This window comes from Lactuca saligna, chromosome 6 (assembly GCF_052625555.1).
Source record: "Lactuca saligna cultivar CGN05327 chromosome 6, ASM5262555v1, whole genome shotgun sequence".
Lineage (NCBI taxonomy): Eukaryota > Viridiplantae > Streptophyta > Magnoliopsida > Asterales > Asteraceae > Lactuca > Lactuca saligna.
The window spans coordinates 42985018-42999157 of NC_136422.1; the positions used below are offsets into that span (position 1 = coordinate 42985018).

The 14140-nt window shown below is 33.0% G+C and overlaps 2 protein-coding genes across 2 annotated transcripts; both read right to left on the reverse strand.

Annotated features, from left to right (window-relative positions):
* Positions 1 to 370: 370 nt before the first annotated feature.
* Positions 371 to 2641, reverse strand: LOC145002256 (S-adenosyl-L-methionine-dependent methyltransferases superfamily protein). Its single transcript, XM_078961559.1, has 5 exons — positions 2331 to 2641; positions 2130 to 2236; positions 1574 to 2024; positions 1292 to 1413; positions 371 to 827 (listed from the first exon to the last, which is right to left on the reverse strand). The coding sequence occupies exons 1-5, from the start codon at positions 2571 to 2573 to the stop codon at positions 629 to 631; spliced, it is 1122 nt and encodes a 373-aa protein (XP_078817685.1). The 5' UTR covers positions 2574 to 2641; the 3' UTR covers positions 371 to 628.
* A 2813-nt stretch (positions 2642 to 5454) lies between these two features.
* Positions 5455 to 8569, reverse strand: LOC145001998 (Tetratricopeptide repeat (TPR)-like superfamily protein). The gene has a single exon (XM_078961315.1). It carries the CDS (start codon positions 8303 to 8305, stop codon positions 5696 to 5698), a length of 2610 nt encoding a protein of 869 aa, XP_078817441.1. The 5' UTR covers positions 8306 to 8569; the 3' UTR covers positions 5455 to 5695.
* Positions 8570 to 14140: the final 5571 nt, after the last annotated feature.

Consider the following 14140-nt stretch of genomic DNA (forward strand, 5'->3'; position numbering starts at 1 on the left):
TAATGTCATTACTTCAGTGCATGTTTGGGATAAAAATAGAATGAATTTTGGTGATTATAAGTGGACACATTGGTATTGTTGGCCTTTCAACATTTTGTAATTGGTTGTGTTGTTTTTGTTTTCTTTTTCGTATGCCTTGTTCTTTATAGGCCGGTTTTATAAAATTCCGTTCCAAAAAAGAAAGATACAAATATATTTCATTTTTTTCTTAAGGTTTGCCCATTATAATTTAAAGAAATAAAAATTGAAACCCAAAAAAAGGTCAAAATTGCTCGTCTTGCAAGAAACACATCTCAAAAGTCAATAGGCCGGTTTCAACTAGAAATAGGCTCCATCTCCAATAAAGCAAAAGGTGTTTTACACGTAGCCATAAAGATTCAACTTTGACTCCATGGTCAAACATGGTAATTATCATCATCAAAATTACATAACATTCTTATAGTACCTCAACAAATGAATATTCCTTTAACTTTGTCACAATATCCTAATCATTAATCATACGACAAATGCCAAACATTGACCTTAAAAATCAAAGTCTATGTTTTTGATGGATCTATCAATGTTTTAACAAATCCACCATGTTAATCAAGTACATAACATCTAAAGAATTCAAAGAAAGCATCAATCACTATGAAACCCCAACAATATAAGCATTCCATGAATCTTTTTGTTGAAAACTTGTAACTTCTTCATATTTGACATCTTTACCCCCACCAAATCCTTCAATACTTTTGATGTTCTCACTATCCGGCATTTGACGGATCCAGAAATGAATAGACCGAAATCCAGCTTCTTCCATACAATCTTTAATCTCCGGTAATGACCACCTGATAAATGTCTCTGACTATTAGTCAAATGTCTAAAATACCCTCATCAATGATCAAAAGTCATCAACCTTTTGTGATGACTACCGAAGGACAAAATGGTAATCTTGTAACAAAACCTTTGATTGAAATGAAATCTTGTTTTTTTTTCTTGGGAAAGTTTTATATATGAGAAAATCATAACATAAAGAATGAGCATTTAACAAAAATACAAAATGCCTTTTTGGTGTTTTACACAAATGCCCACATGTGAAATCACTTTTACACAAATCACCAAAATGACTATTTGACTTTTTGTGGTGGGGACCATTAAAAAAGCCATTTGTGGGCCCATGTGGTGAGTATGTAAAAGCTCAAAAAGATGGTCATTTTGTTAAAAAAAAACGCCATACACGATAGTCATTTTAGTGATTTTCTATAAATAAATTGTAGCGTTTTTATAAATTGCATAAAGTAACGATCTTTACAATCTCCAGCTGTACGAAAAAGCATGACGAAGCTTCTTCTTCTGATGCTTTTGCAGAGTAAAATGGAGACTTATCCGTGTTTTCCTTTGAATAATATCAAACCCAGCTTGCTCCCAAGTATACTGAAAACATATTAATATTAAAACTACGCAAAATTACCAAAAAACGACATGAAAGTATGATGAAATTATCAAGAATTGTAGTTTTGGTACAAAAATACATGTAACAACTGAAAAATATCAAATAGTTGATGAAATATATGTAATTAATTAAAGAAATTACCGTAAAATTTGGGAATTTTCTTTGCATCCTAAGTTCACATTCAGATGATGTGCCTCCATAAAGATCCATCACAAAAATTCCACCTTTTTTAGACAAACAGCTAAGGGCATTTTTGAAATATGAAACCAATTCTTGACGACTATGGAGGCAGCAACAACTGTAGTTGAAAGCACATACAATGTCCCTAGGTGGAAGTTTTTCAGAATTAGCAACAGATTCAATCCCATTTTCATCATCTTCAAGTGTTACATTATGCATCGTGTTTTGAAAACTGGATTTCACTACTTTAGCTTCGTGAGGTTGCAACACATTCCCATGGTAAAGAACGATTCTTGAAGATAAATCAGCTCCGACTTTGTTCACATTGTTCTCCATGCACCAATCAAGAGCCTCCACGTCCAAATCCAAACCTACGGCTGTTCTTCTTGAATCACTCCGAAGCCATTCTGTACTGTAGTTCAATTGATCGAAAAATTAGGGTTTCTTCATGTAATTTACAAGAAATGCAATCAAACTTGAGCCATAGATTCATTCATTCACAGATTCATCGAAGTACCTGAGAAGAGCAGTGCCGCAGAAGTCTTCTTGAAGATGGAGGGGTGCCCTTCCACCAACGTAAGTCAAGAAGAACTTCTGTAGATAACTAATGTCTCCTTTAGGCGACTGTAACAAAAATTGAACAACACCCAATAAATCCCCACATTAGAATCAAGTAAAATGCTGATGAAATTGAGGGTTTTGTTCAGGCTATTTGTACCTGTACTGATTGTTGATATAGTGAGAACTTTGAAGGGAGGCTATTGTCGTCATCTGGTGATGGGTTTTGGTCGTTTTGTTCGTCTGATTCTGATTCTTCGTCGGAGAGAGTGAGATTAGGATCGGATTGAGAAGAAGGGGCTGGATGATTTGAAGGGTAAGTTTGTTGTTCTTCGTCTTCGAGGTAGTAAGATGCAGACCTCTGATTACGTTGGTTTTTTTGCTTCTTCCCGTTCTTCCCCATTTTCGGGTTTCTTCTTGCAGAGGATTTCAGTAGGCGGCTGTGAAATTGGATTACGATTACTGTTCTTTTGTTTTTGCACTTTCTAATTTTCCCCCTTTCATTTGTAGTATTTTCGGTTGTTACCCCTGTGAAATAGAGTTAATCATTTTGTTCTTTTTTTTCTAAATCCTTCCAAATCGGACGGAAAGTTATAAAGGAAAATGATCATTTTATTTCCCTCCAATTCTTTCTTTTAATAAAATTCGGGAACACCAATTTCTTTTACTTTCTTCTCATTTTCACTCATTTACTTTCTTTTCTCTCAGTAAGTTGAACTCGGAAACAGGGTGTAAGGGCTCAAGAAAGTGAAGAGGAGTTGGAGGGGTTGTTGATGTGGTGACTAAGTCGTCCTGAGTAGTGGGTAGTGGGTACAATGGACCTGTATAGGTAAGACAAAATCTGTTAGACTTGATAGACAAACTGGCGGGATGCACGATATCTATCCACCCTTATGCCTTGTTCCCAAGTTCGGCTTAAGGAGAGATATTGATGGGTATAGTGAGAAAGTGAGAGATGTCGAATGAAAATCGTTTTGGATTTCATTAATGAAAGAAAAATGAGGGGAATGAAAGGATTTTGGAGACACATTTTTCTTCTAAAATTTATTCTTAATTTGGACGGATTTAGGAAGAAAGTGAGAGGAAGGAAAATCCTTAAGTTTTATTTTCTTTTTCCGACATATACTTAAGATTTTCCTTTCATTTCCATGAACTCGGGAACACGAAATAAATAAATTTTCTTTCCCCTCTCTTTCTAGCTATATTTTCCTAACCTTTCTTTTATATATATATATATATATATATATATATATATATATATATATATATATATATATATATATATATATATATAATAATATAAAAATTAAAAAAAAAAAGTCGTAAACAAGACATTAGGGTTAACTTCAAAAGTTACCTAAAGGCTTTTCGGTTTAAGTCACAAGTTTTATTTTCCAACTAAAACCTGCAACTTTTTCAATTTCTTTCATATTTCTCGATTAACCTGTTTATGGGTTAACCTCCGTGTAAATAAGCAAAATAGAAAATTTGAGAAAGTTGTAGGTTTTTTTATAAATACACAATTTTAATTTAAACCGAAAAATCATTAAACATATGAGTCTTCTAAAAACCCAAGGAGTGAGCATGTGAACCTGATTTCATGAGACAAACTAGTAGGACCAATATCGTACCCTATATATGTCGTACGATAGAGCAAACATTTATATAAAAATTTAGTAAATCACTAATACAATAAATTTTATAATCAAACAAAAATACAGACAAAAACCAACAAAAATCAATTAAAACGATGTATTTGTGTATTTTTTGAAGCGAAAACATCTTTTATTTTACAATAATCAATATTTTATAAAAAAAATCACTTTAGATGTTGAAAATTGTTAATTCATTTGATCTTTTTTAAGTCATGGTACTTTGTAGATACAATTTCAAGAGCTTCAACAACTTCTTTTCACTAAAGCAACCATAACCTCAACAAAGTTTGTTTTTGTTTCCACGCCAAGAAGTCAAAAGATCTGGAAAAATAATAATAATATCATAAATAGACATGCTATTTTAAAAACTATTGACCTAAATACAATAATGGAATAAACTTATGCCTATTGCTGCTTCTAGAAGTCCATATATTCAAAATAAGCATAAGTTAAATAGAAAATTATATGCCTCTTGATTCAAATCACATAAACAGAATATAAAATTTTAGAAACTCTACAAGAGTATAAATTTAATCTGAAGCTGTAATCGTGCTCCAACAACCAGCAAATAGTCTAACTCCTGAAACAAACAAAAACATTGAAAACAAATCAGAAATTGGAATGAGAAAAATATAGAATATGAGAGATCATAATTTAGAAATCCAACACACCCAACCCCAATTTAGAATTGAAAGCCTCAAGCTTCTTCAAATTTTCTTTTCGTGGCTTGTGTTTCATAAATAAGAACAAAAAGAAAATGAAACTCCAAAATTAGTCAGAAATTAGAATGAGAAGTAGAGAAATTCGGTGTTTCAGGAGTTAGAATCTGAAAAGAAAACAAAATAAGAGAGATGAGAATCCAGTACCCAAACCCAATTAAGAAATCAAAAACCTCGTAATTCTTCAGATTTTCGGTGCCGCTATGCTTCAAAAATCATAGTGCCAGGAATGCGATTACGCGAAGTATAGATTGAGAAGCAAAGAATCGAAATAGAGAAATCTTAAATTATAATGAGAAATAAAGAAATCTGATGTAGTAGCCACTAGGTTTAAGAGATAAGTAGAATTTTTAGTGAGAATGATCAGTTCATCAGTCGCTTAAAGGCTTAAGGCTCCCCTCCTTGAACTCGATAATGTGTTTTTCTAGATGTCGATTGGCTTCTCAAGATGCTTAGCCCATATATTGGGTTGACTCTTATTTTTGGCCCCAAACGGTTTTGGTGGTACTACACATTTCGGTAATAGTTCAGTCCGGTCTCGGTACCGAGCTCACCTTTAAATTCAAACTAAATTTTTTTTTTAATCAAACTTTCGGTTCAGCATTTAGTTCTTATTTAGGCCCCTAAAGGTTTCATTACTACATGGTTCCGTCCAATTCTAATACGAACACACCTAATAAAAACACACAACTTTTCCAACTTTCTCAAACAAACAATAAACAATGGGTTCAAAAAAATTCTTAACAACATGCCATGTCGCATCCCAATTCGCATTACAAGTCGCAAACCCACATTTGTGTTTGCCCAATGCAACTTGCCACACGACCTTCTTAAGTCGCGTCGCCTAAGTAGCGGAACAAGTTGCTTAAAGCTACTGTCCAATTTTATTCACATAATTTCCATGCAAGACTAATATCAATATACCCAACATTATATCTTCAAATTATAAAATACAAAGCAAGTTTAGTTCTTACAAAAATGAGACTTTGTTTCGGTTTGGAAATCTAACCAAACCGAAACTGTTAGGTCCAATAAAAAATTTACACTATGTTCTGATTCGATTGCTGCAACCATCATATCAGTTTTATGTTTTGTTTTGTTCTGTTCTGATCTTGACATCAAATGCTATCTGAAAGTTTATGGAACGACAATCACCAATACTCTCCACAAGAGCATTCACCATCTTTAAAATGATGAAACCGAATCGAATCCCTAACAATAATCTCCCTCTCTTCAATCTTTGATATAAACTTAAAAACAGTATGACAATCACCACAAACTCTCAAATTCTTCATAATTTGCAACAAAACACCCCGACCCGTTGCAATCAACCCAAACCCAACAGCCAATCTCTCACTATGCCCATTCAAAATCTCCTCTTTTCCCTCATCTTCAACATCATGAAGCACATAACTCATATCCGCTACATACCCTTCATCCCTCATCTTCAACCCTAATTCCCTCAATTTCCCATATATCAAATCCGACAAAGGATGCGACACATCACCCGCTACAAACCAATACGTCTTGTTCTTAATCTCAATCCAACTGGATCCCGCTTCCTTCTTCACATTCCTCTCATCCATCATCTTCCTAACCTTCTCTCTCTCCTTCCAATCGCCACTTGTCGCGTATAGATTGGATAACAACACGTAAGAAGCCGAATCCTGTGGTGATAATTCCATCAACTTATCTCCTGCAACTTTCCCCAATTCCAAATTCTTATGAACGCGACACGATGCAAGAATCGAACGCCAAATCGTTGCTCCTGCAACAATCGGCATCTTATTTATGAAATCCATGGCTTTTTGTATAAATCCTGCTCGACTATATAAATCAACCATACATGAATAATGTTCTAATGTTGCATTGATTCCATGGTCAACCATCAGGTCAAAGTATTTCTCACCTTCGTTGACTAATCCTGCGTGTGTACATGCGGAAATTACACCGATAAATGTTATATCATCCATTTTTATATTTTCTTTTCGCATTTCTTCGAATATTTCTAACGCTTTTTTCCCATATCCATGTTGTGCGTACCCTGAAATCATTGAATTCCATGACACTAAATCTTTCTCCGATTGTTTTTCAAAAACTTTGTTTGCACTTTCGATGTTTCCTTTTTTTGCGTACATTGTAACAAGAGCACTACTTACACATAACGCGATTTCATATCCTGATTTCAATACTCTCCCATGAAACTGTTTCCCATGTTCAATTGCTGCATTTGGAGTTGCACATGCGTTGAGGATACTGGAAAATGTGTATTCATTTGGTGTGATTTTGTTGTTTTGTAACTCAAGAAACACTCGTATAGCTTCATCAATGTCTCCTGATTGTGCATATCCTGATAAAATAGCTGACCATGTGACTATATCTTTTTCTTGAATGCTATCAAAGACTTTTATGGAATCATTCATGTTTCCTAGCTTTGTATAAGCATCTAAAAGAGCTGTTCCAACTGAAGTTGATGATTCATAATTTGTTTTTATAACTTCTGCATGAATTTGAGAAGGAGAAAGTATGTGGTGAGAAGTAAGGATAGTGGAATAGGTGAATTCATTAGCCCAAACATTTTGCTTTCTCATTTGTTGAAAGATGTTCACAGCTTTTTTCATGTCCCCGTTTTTGATGTATCCACCAATCATAGCTGTCCATGTCACCACGTTCTTGATTCCACTCATTGAGTTGAATAGTTTCAATGTGTCATTCATTTCAGAGCTTTTTGTGTAGGAAACCATGAGTGCTGTTCTAAGATTGGGATCCGATTCCATTCCGTTTTTCCAAAGAATGGAATGGAGTTGTTTAGATAAACGTATTTCTTTAATGTTAGCACATACTTTTAGTATTGTAACAAAGATGGGTTGTGTCAGTTTTACCCCTGAAAGTCTCATTTTAAGGAAGAGATCAAGGGCAGGTAAATCTTGCAAGTTTTTAACAAGACCTGATATCATTCCATTCCATGAAACTGCATCTCTAACCTCCATATAATCAAATACTTCCCTTGCACATCTGATCATTCCTGATTTTGAATACATACTAATCAAAGAATTACACACATATGTGGTTTTTTCAAAGCCAAATTTGATAACCATGGTATGAACTTGCATCCCTTTCACAACTGCACCATTGTCAGCTAAAGCTCCAAGAACAGTAGCAAATGTGAATGGGTTAGGCTTGATTCCTTCAGTTTGCATTTGTAGAAAAAGGTCTATAGCTTGATCATGAAGCCCCTTTAGTGAATACCCTGTAAGCATTGAAGTCCAAGACACCACATTTCGGTCAGGCATTTCATCGAATACCTTCTCAGCCATTGAAATGGATTCGGTTTTTGTGTACATATCAATGAGGGAAGTGCCAACGCTAACATCCTCAACAAAACCGTATTTAATACAATCACAATGTATTTGCTTGCCTATTATTTGATCGGAGAAGCTTCCGCATATTTTAAGAACACAAGAAAAGCTTGCGCCGTTAACTGGTAAACCCAAACGACGAATTCGTAAAAAGTGTTGGAGAGCTTGAGCGTTGTTGTTGGTTCGAGCATACTCGAAAAGCAGGTGGTTGTGATTAGAAGCATCGATATCTCTCTGGGGCATTCCGTCGAGCGGGTCGAGTGCATCACGGAAGACGCCATGTTCGGAGAAATCACTATGAGCTTTGGGCTCGGTTGTAGAAGCAAAGCACTGTAGCGAATAGGATTGATTGTTATAAGATGTTTGAAGCTTTCTAAAAGATTTGAGCTTTTGTAAATTCATAGTCTTGATTGAACTCAGGCAGCATCGAAGTTGGCTTGAAATTTTTGTAACATGTCAAAGCGTTGACCATGAAGTGCTCGCGCTAACCGTGTTTTTGTTTTAAAAACGTGAAATAAACATCTCATTTGCCTTCTATTTCTAATTTGTGGTTCGTCCTAATTTCATTAAACAAAAACCGAATAATTTAAGAAATCTTGCCAAAAATAAACAAAACCAAACAATTTAAGAAATCTTGCCAAAAATAACCGAATGACCTTTTCATACAGCAGACTTCTCTTCCATACTTCATATTCATACCGACGGTCGAATAATAAGGTGTTTTTTTCGCTTCCATTAAGCAAACTTGTCAACTTATTAGTATAAATATCAATAATTTTTTTTTTTTTTTGTCTCTATATTTTTGTAGAATTCTGTTTGAAATTTCTTTTGTATTTTATTTATTTATCGATATGGTAAATAAAACTGCAAAAGTACGATATCGATATGTCTCTTGATTTGTTAACTTTTTTGAAGAAAATTTGTCAAAAAGTAATGTGAAAGTTATCAAACAAGAGATGCATATTCATTGTATGATTTCATCTTCTGTAAAACAAATTATGTAATAAAAGCAATGCTTACATCTTGCGTGTGCACGCGCGCGCCCACACACACACACATACACACACACACACACACATATATATATATATATATATATATATATATATATATATATATATATATATATATATATATATATATATATATATATATATATATATAGGTTCAGGTTCATTTGAAACAATTCTAATTTTGTGAGACCGTGAGACCAAATCTAAAAATAATTTTAAAATGCAAAATAAATGGAAAAATCCAAAAATTCTTTTTTTAAATATTATTTTCGAAACTTGAATTAATTAAAAAAAATTAAAAAAATCCCTTTTTTTTTAAAATACGTGAAATATTCTAAATCATTATCTAAAAAATAATTTTAAAATGCAAAATAAATGGAAAAATCTAAAAATTATTTTTTTAAATATTATTTTCGGAACTTGAATTAACTAAAAAAAATAAAAATAAAAATCCTATTTTTTTTTTAAAATACGTGAAATATTGTAAATAGAATATTACACTGTACATATTCTAAAAATAATTTTAAAATACAAAATAAATGGAAAAATCAAAAAATAAATATAAATAAAAATAAATAAAAAAATGCGTCTCACGGTCTCACAAAATTAGACCGTCTCACATGAACCTAACCCTATATATATATATATATATATATATATATATATATATATATATATATATATATATATATATATATATATAAGAGAGAGAGAGAGAGAATGTGTGTGTGTTAGGTTCATATATAAACCTTAATTATTGTATGAATGTGTGAACCAATGAGATTTTAGAAATAAATAAATGATTAATTAAACAAATACATGTATAATGGACACTTTCCTTTTATCTACCCAAATTAAAATAGTAATATATATGGAAACAATTTAACAATCGTTTCACATGCTAATATGTTTTTCAATCATTATTGTACTGTAACTAATGCTAAATTTCGGACAAAATTTCTGCAAGTTGTAAATAGTTTAACTTTCATAAAAAAATAATACTAACTGTTAATTCTTTCAGAATATTTATACTAGGAAAATGTCATATTACTTAATTATTTAAGATTTAAGTAATATTATTAATCATTACAACCTCATAACACCTCAACATTCTTTAGGAATTTTAAACTATGAACTTCTCTTTCTTAAAGAAAATGTATTACAAGATTCCGAAGTTGATTATCATGTCTGCATTCTAACCTCACTACCAATAAATAGAAATTTATGTAATGATTCTTTACAAATCAATTTTGAAAGAAAAATTAACAATGTATAATGTTTTATCTCCTCCTCCGCAAACTCTCTTTCAACCATTTCCAACTCCCTATCCGTGTGTCACTACTTTCAGCTTCATGCTCATCATCTTCCCTTCTTATAAACTGCTCCGTCCCAAGAGCATTTGCATTCGCTTCAAAGTTCCCAACTTGTTTCAACTTATCTCGACTAACATGTGTTATAAAAGGAGTCTTTTTTTGAATTTAATGCTTTTACTGATGCGGATATTATACACAGAAACCAACCGCATACAAATTTGTAATTTGATAGCAAAATTTAATACATAATATAAACTAATAGTCAATTGTATTTAAAACAATTATAATGAAATTTATACTAACAATTCAGTAATAGGCCCCGAGTAACAAAACTGGTCCTGGAGCGTACCCAATATATGGCAAGAGTGGGCCAAGGCCACACCCACAAAAAATTAAGGTTACGCATATATTGTATGTACAATATATATTTTTGTTAAATAAAAGCAATTAGGGTTAAAGAATGTCACACCCCTAAACAAGAACGGCGGAAACGTTCGGGGGCGGAAGACGTCATATTCAGTATCATAACAGTTCATAGTAAGGAAAGTACATACCACCATATGTATAAAGGTTTCAAAATGTTTACATAATTGTATTCGTTACATGTTCAAAAGATAAATACATAAACATCTTTCAAAAGAAGTAATTAACGTCAGAGCGTTAATCCCCAAAAGTTGGTTTCCAAACATGCTTAGCGGTTCCCTGAGAATACAAGTTATTTCAAAGAAAAAATGTCAACAATTAAGTTAGTGAGTTCATAAGCGGTTTTGAGAAAATGTATACCATTCCCAAGTTCAAGCGTTTTCCAAGAAAATCTCTTATTTCCTTATAAAAGTATGAAATGCATATGAATGTTCGTGTTGTGAATTGTAAATAGTTGTACCAGGAAAACCTCTTATTTTCTTATTAGTTGATTGTTTTGGATACAGGAAAATCCCTTATTTTCCTAAAGTAACAGACAGTTTATAATGTCCAAGACCAAAAATCGCAAGCAACTGAAATGCTTAAAAGATTGAGGCATAGTTTTATATAATAAAGCTATAAGAAGATCGCACTTGTTAGATGAATAATAGTTTTAATAACTACTCATTCATAAAATTAGAACACCATAACAATTGTCTATCCGGTGAGTTTTATAACCATACTAAACATAATATGTTTGTGGTGATGGTCTTCAGGCGTCGAAACGTTATGACAAACTGTCACCCAAAGGAGTGTAGCTAACAGTCAGGGCGCGGGATCATGACTTCCCGTATAGATCTATACACATTTGACACGCTCTTCAAACGGGAGACTCTGGTTATAATAGACAGGACTTTAGGTAGTAGCTTTTAACAAAAAGGTAGCATTGAAGATGAAATCGTCTCACGGATTCTCAACTAAGTCTGTATTAAAATAATAGTTTTGTGTGCAATGTTTATCCCTTTTCACAATGTTTGACAAGCATAAATTATAAGTTCTTTGACTGCATAAAATGGCTTAACAAGGATGGCTACCCTGGATACTATGCATTTTGTATAAATCTAATGCATGTAAAGTATAACAAGAGTTTTCACGTTTTCACTCGGGATCAACCGTGTGTTTACTTGAATTCTCCCCCGAAATGTATTAAAAGTACATTATAAAGTATTTGAAGGTGTATAAAAGGGGGTATGAACTCACTTGATTGAATTGGTTGTTTTGAAGTAGTCGAGAGAAGAATCGAGCAGAACTTCGACTAGTGAGATCTAAATTCTCAGGAATCTCGGGAGTGTGGAACTTCCTTCGGATCTTGAGTGTGAAAATCGGGGTGTCGGGATGGCTTCGAGAGGTATAAACGCAGAGCAACGACACTTAGATGGAAAGAAATGAGCACTAAACCCGACACCCCTAAGCTTCTATTTATAGGGAGGGTTTTGGGGTCTCACGTCGTGAATATAGCCTTGTTCACGTCGTGAGGCTGAGTCAGCTCTATCCCCTTCGATGATTTGACGTGGCTAACACTCTGGAACCCATCAGTCACAGTCTCACGTCGTGAATATGGAACTGTTCACGTCGTGAGGCTGAGTCAGACTCGGGTTTTGTGTCCCGAATTTGTAAAATCCGTAACTTTTGCGTACAAGCTTCGATTTCGATGTTCTTTATATGCACCCGTAGGTGTGAGAATGCTCTACAACTCTCATTTAGACTTCATCGGCTAGTTTTGACTTTATTTTTATTATATTATTTTTAGTAGGCCGGATCAAGAAAAATCCGTTTAAATTCCATAACTTCTTCATCCGATGTCCATTTTTGTCAGTCTTTTTACCGTTGTATTCCTAGTGTCGAGGTCTTCAACTTTCATTTAGGTTGTGTTAGCTGAAATTCGCTCGATCTCTAATTCGAGTTTTTAGCTGTCTACTGCTTGGTCCGAAACTTTGAAAAATCATAACTTCCTCATACGAAGTCAGATTTGTGCGTTCTTTTTATGTATGTTTGCAATTTAATGATATCTACAACTTTTATTTAGATACCTAAGGCTAAAAGGTATTTTATTGAAATTTCTCATTTTATGTTTAACAACGCTTTACCGGTAGTGTTACGAATCTTTGATTGGTCATAACTCCTTCGTTATAACTCGGATTTTAGTGTTCTTTATATTTTTGGAAACCTTATCATGATATCTACCACATAGTGTACTCAAACGGAGCTTTTTGAACATTTCATTTTCGATGATATTCTTATTACATCACAAAGAGGTTACAAGACTCGACTTTTAGACATTACATTGACCTGAAATAACGGAGTGTTACAAAGAATTTTGTCACTCGTTCATATTTTGTATATTATTTAGCCTACCCGAAAACAAAATTATGACTACGCCACTGCTGATTCCACAATTGCTTCATTATTATCAAGCTTTCAACAATGTACTAACACAAATAGATACTTGGATAGTCTTCTAACAAAGTTAACCTTTCAACAACTTCTATTTGGCATGTCCTCATTTGTTTTGAATCAATAAAAGTGTTGATAAACATTATTATATAACTAAGTCTAAATAGAAGGTCATCAACTTTCGACTCCTTTATTTTTCTTAATATGTTGTGCTTGAATACTTTTTTGGGGATATTGACCTCTCCATAGATATACCCATAATCTCATGTATCATTTCCTTAATTATGGTCCACTGAGAAATAGACTGGTGTGTTGCTATATCACACTTCATTTTCGATCTAATTTCACCGACATTTCCACCATCATCTTTTTTTTTTTTTTTTTTTTTACCTTTTTACCCTTTTGTTGATTTTACATTGTGTTTCTTCCTTCTTTGTTTCTAATTTACTTTCCCCCTTCAATCATAGCTCCATCCTATTTTACAACGATTTCCACCTTGGGTAATTCTTCATAAGCTTCTAGTTCTTCTTGGAGAGGTTATGCTACTACAACATCGTTTGTCAATGAAAACAAGTTAAAAATTGAGTATTAACTTACTTGAACCATATCAATTCTAGAATTTTATAAACTAAACCATTATATGACCATACTTTATTTATTTTATTCTAAAAGAATACCAAAGTAAATAATCCGTGCACATCAAACAACCAATATACTGACCCATCAATCAATACACAAACATAAAGCATGCTTTTACACAAATAATATGTGTATATTCATTCAGAATTTATTATGCTATCAAAAATCATGATGTTATACCTTATGTCATAAACAGTAAAAACACCTCCAAGAATCATTACACTCAAACCCTAACTTGTTAAAAATAAAATACACTCTATATTTTCAACGATTACATGTGCATGACAGAATGTCTGATGATTATAACTATTCTTGCTGAATACATTAATGCTTATACTTATTCTTAAAGAATACATCACAAGCAATACAAAAACCTAGAAGAATCATAACTACACTCCAACCCTAACTTGCTATTA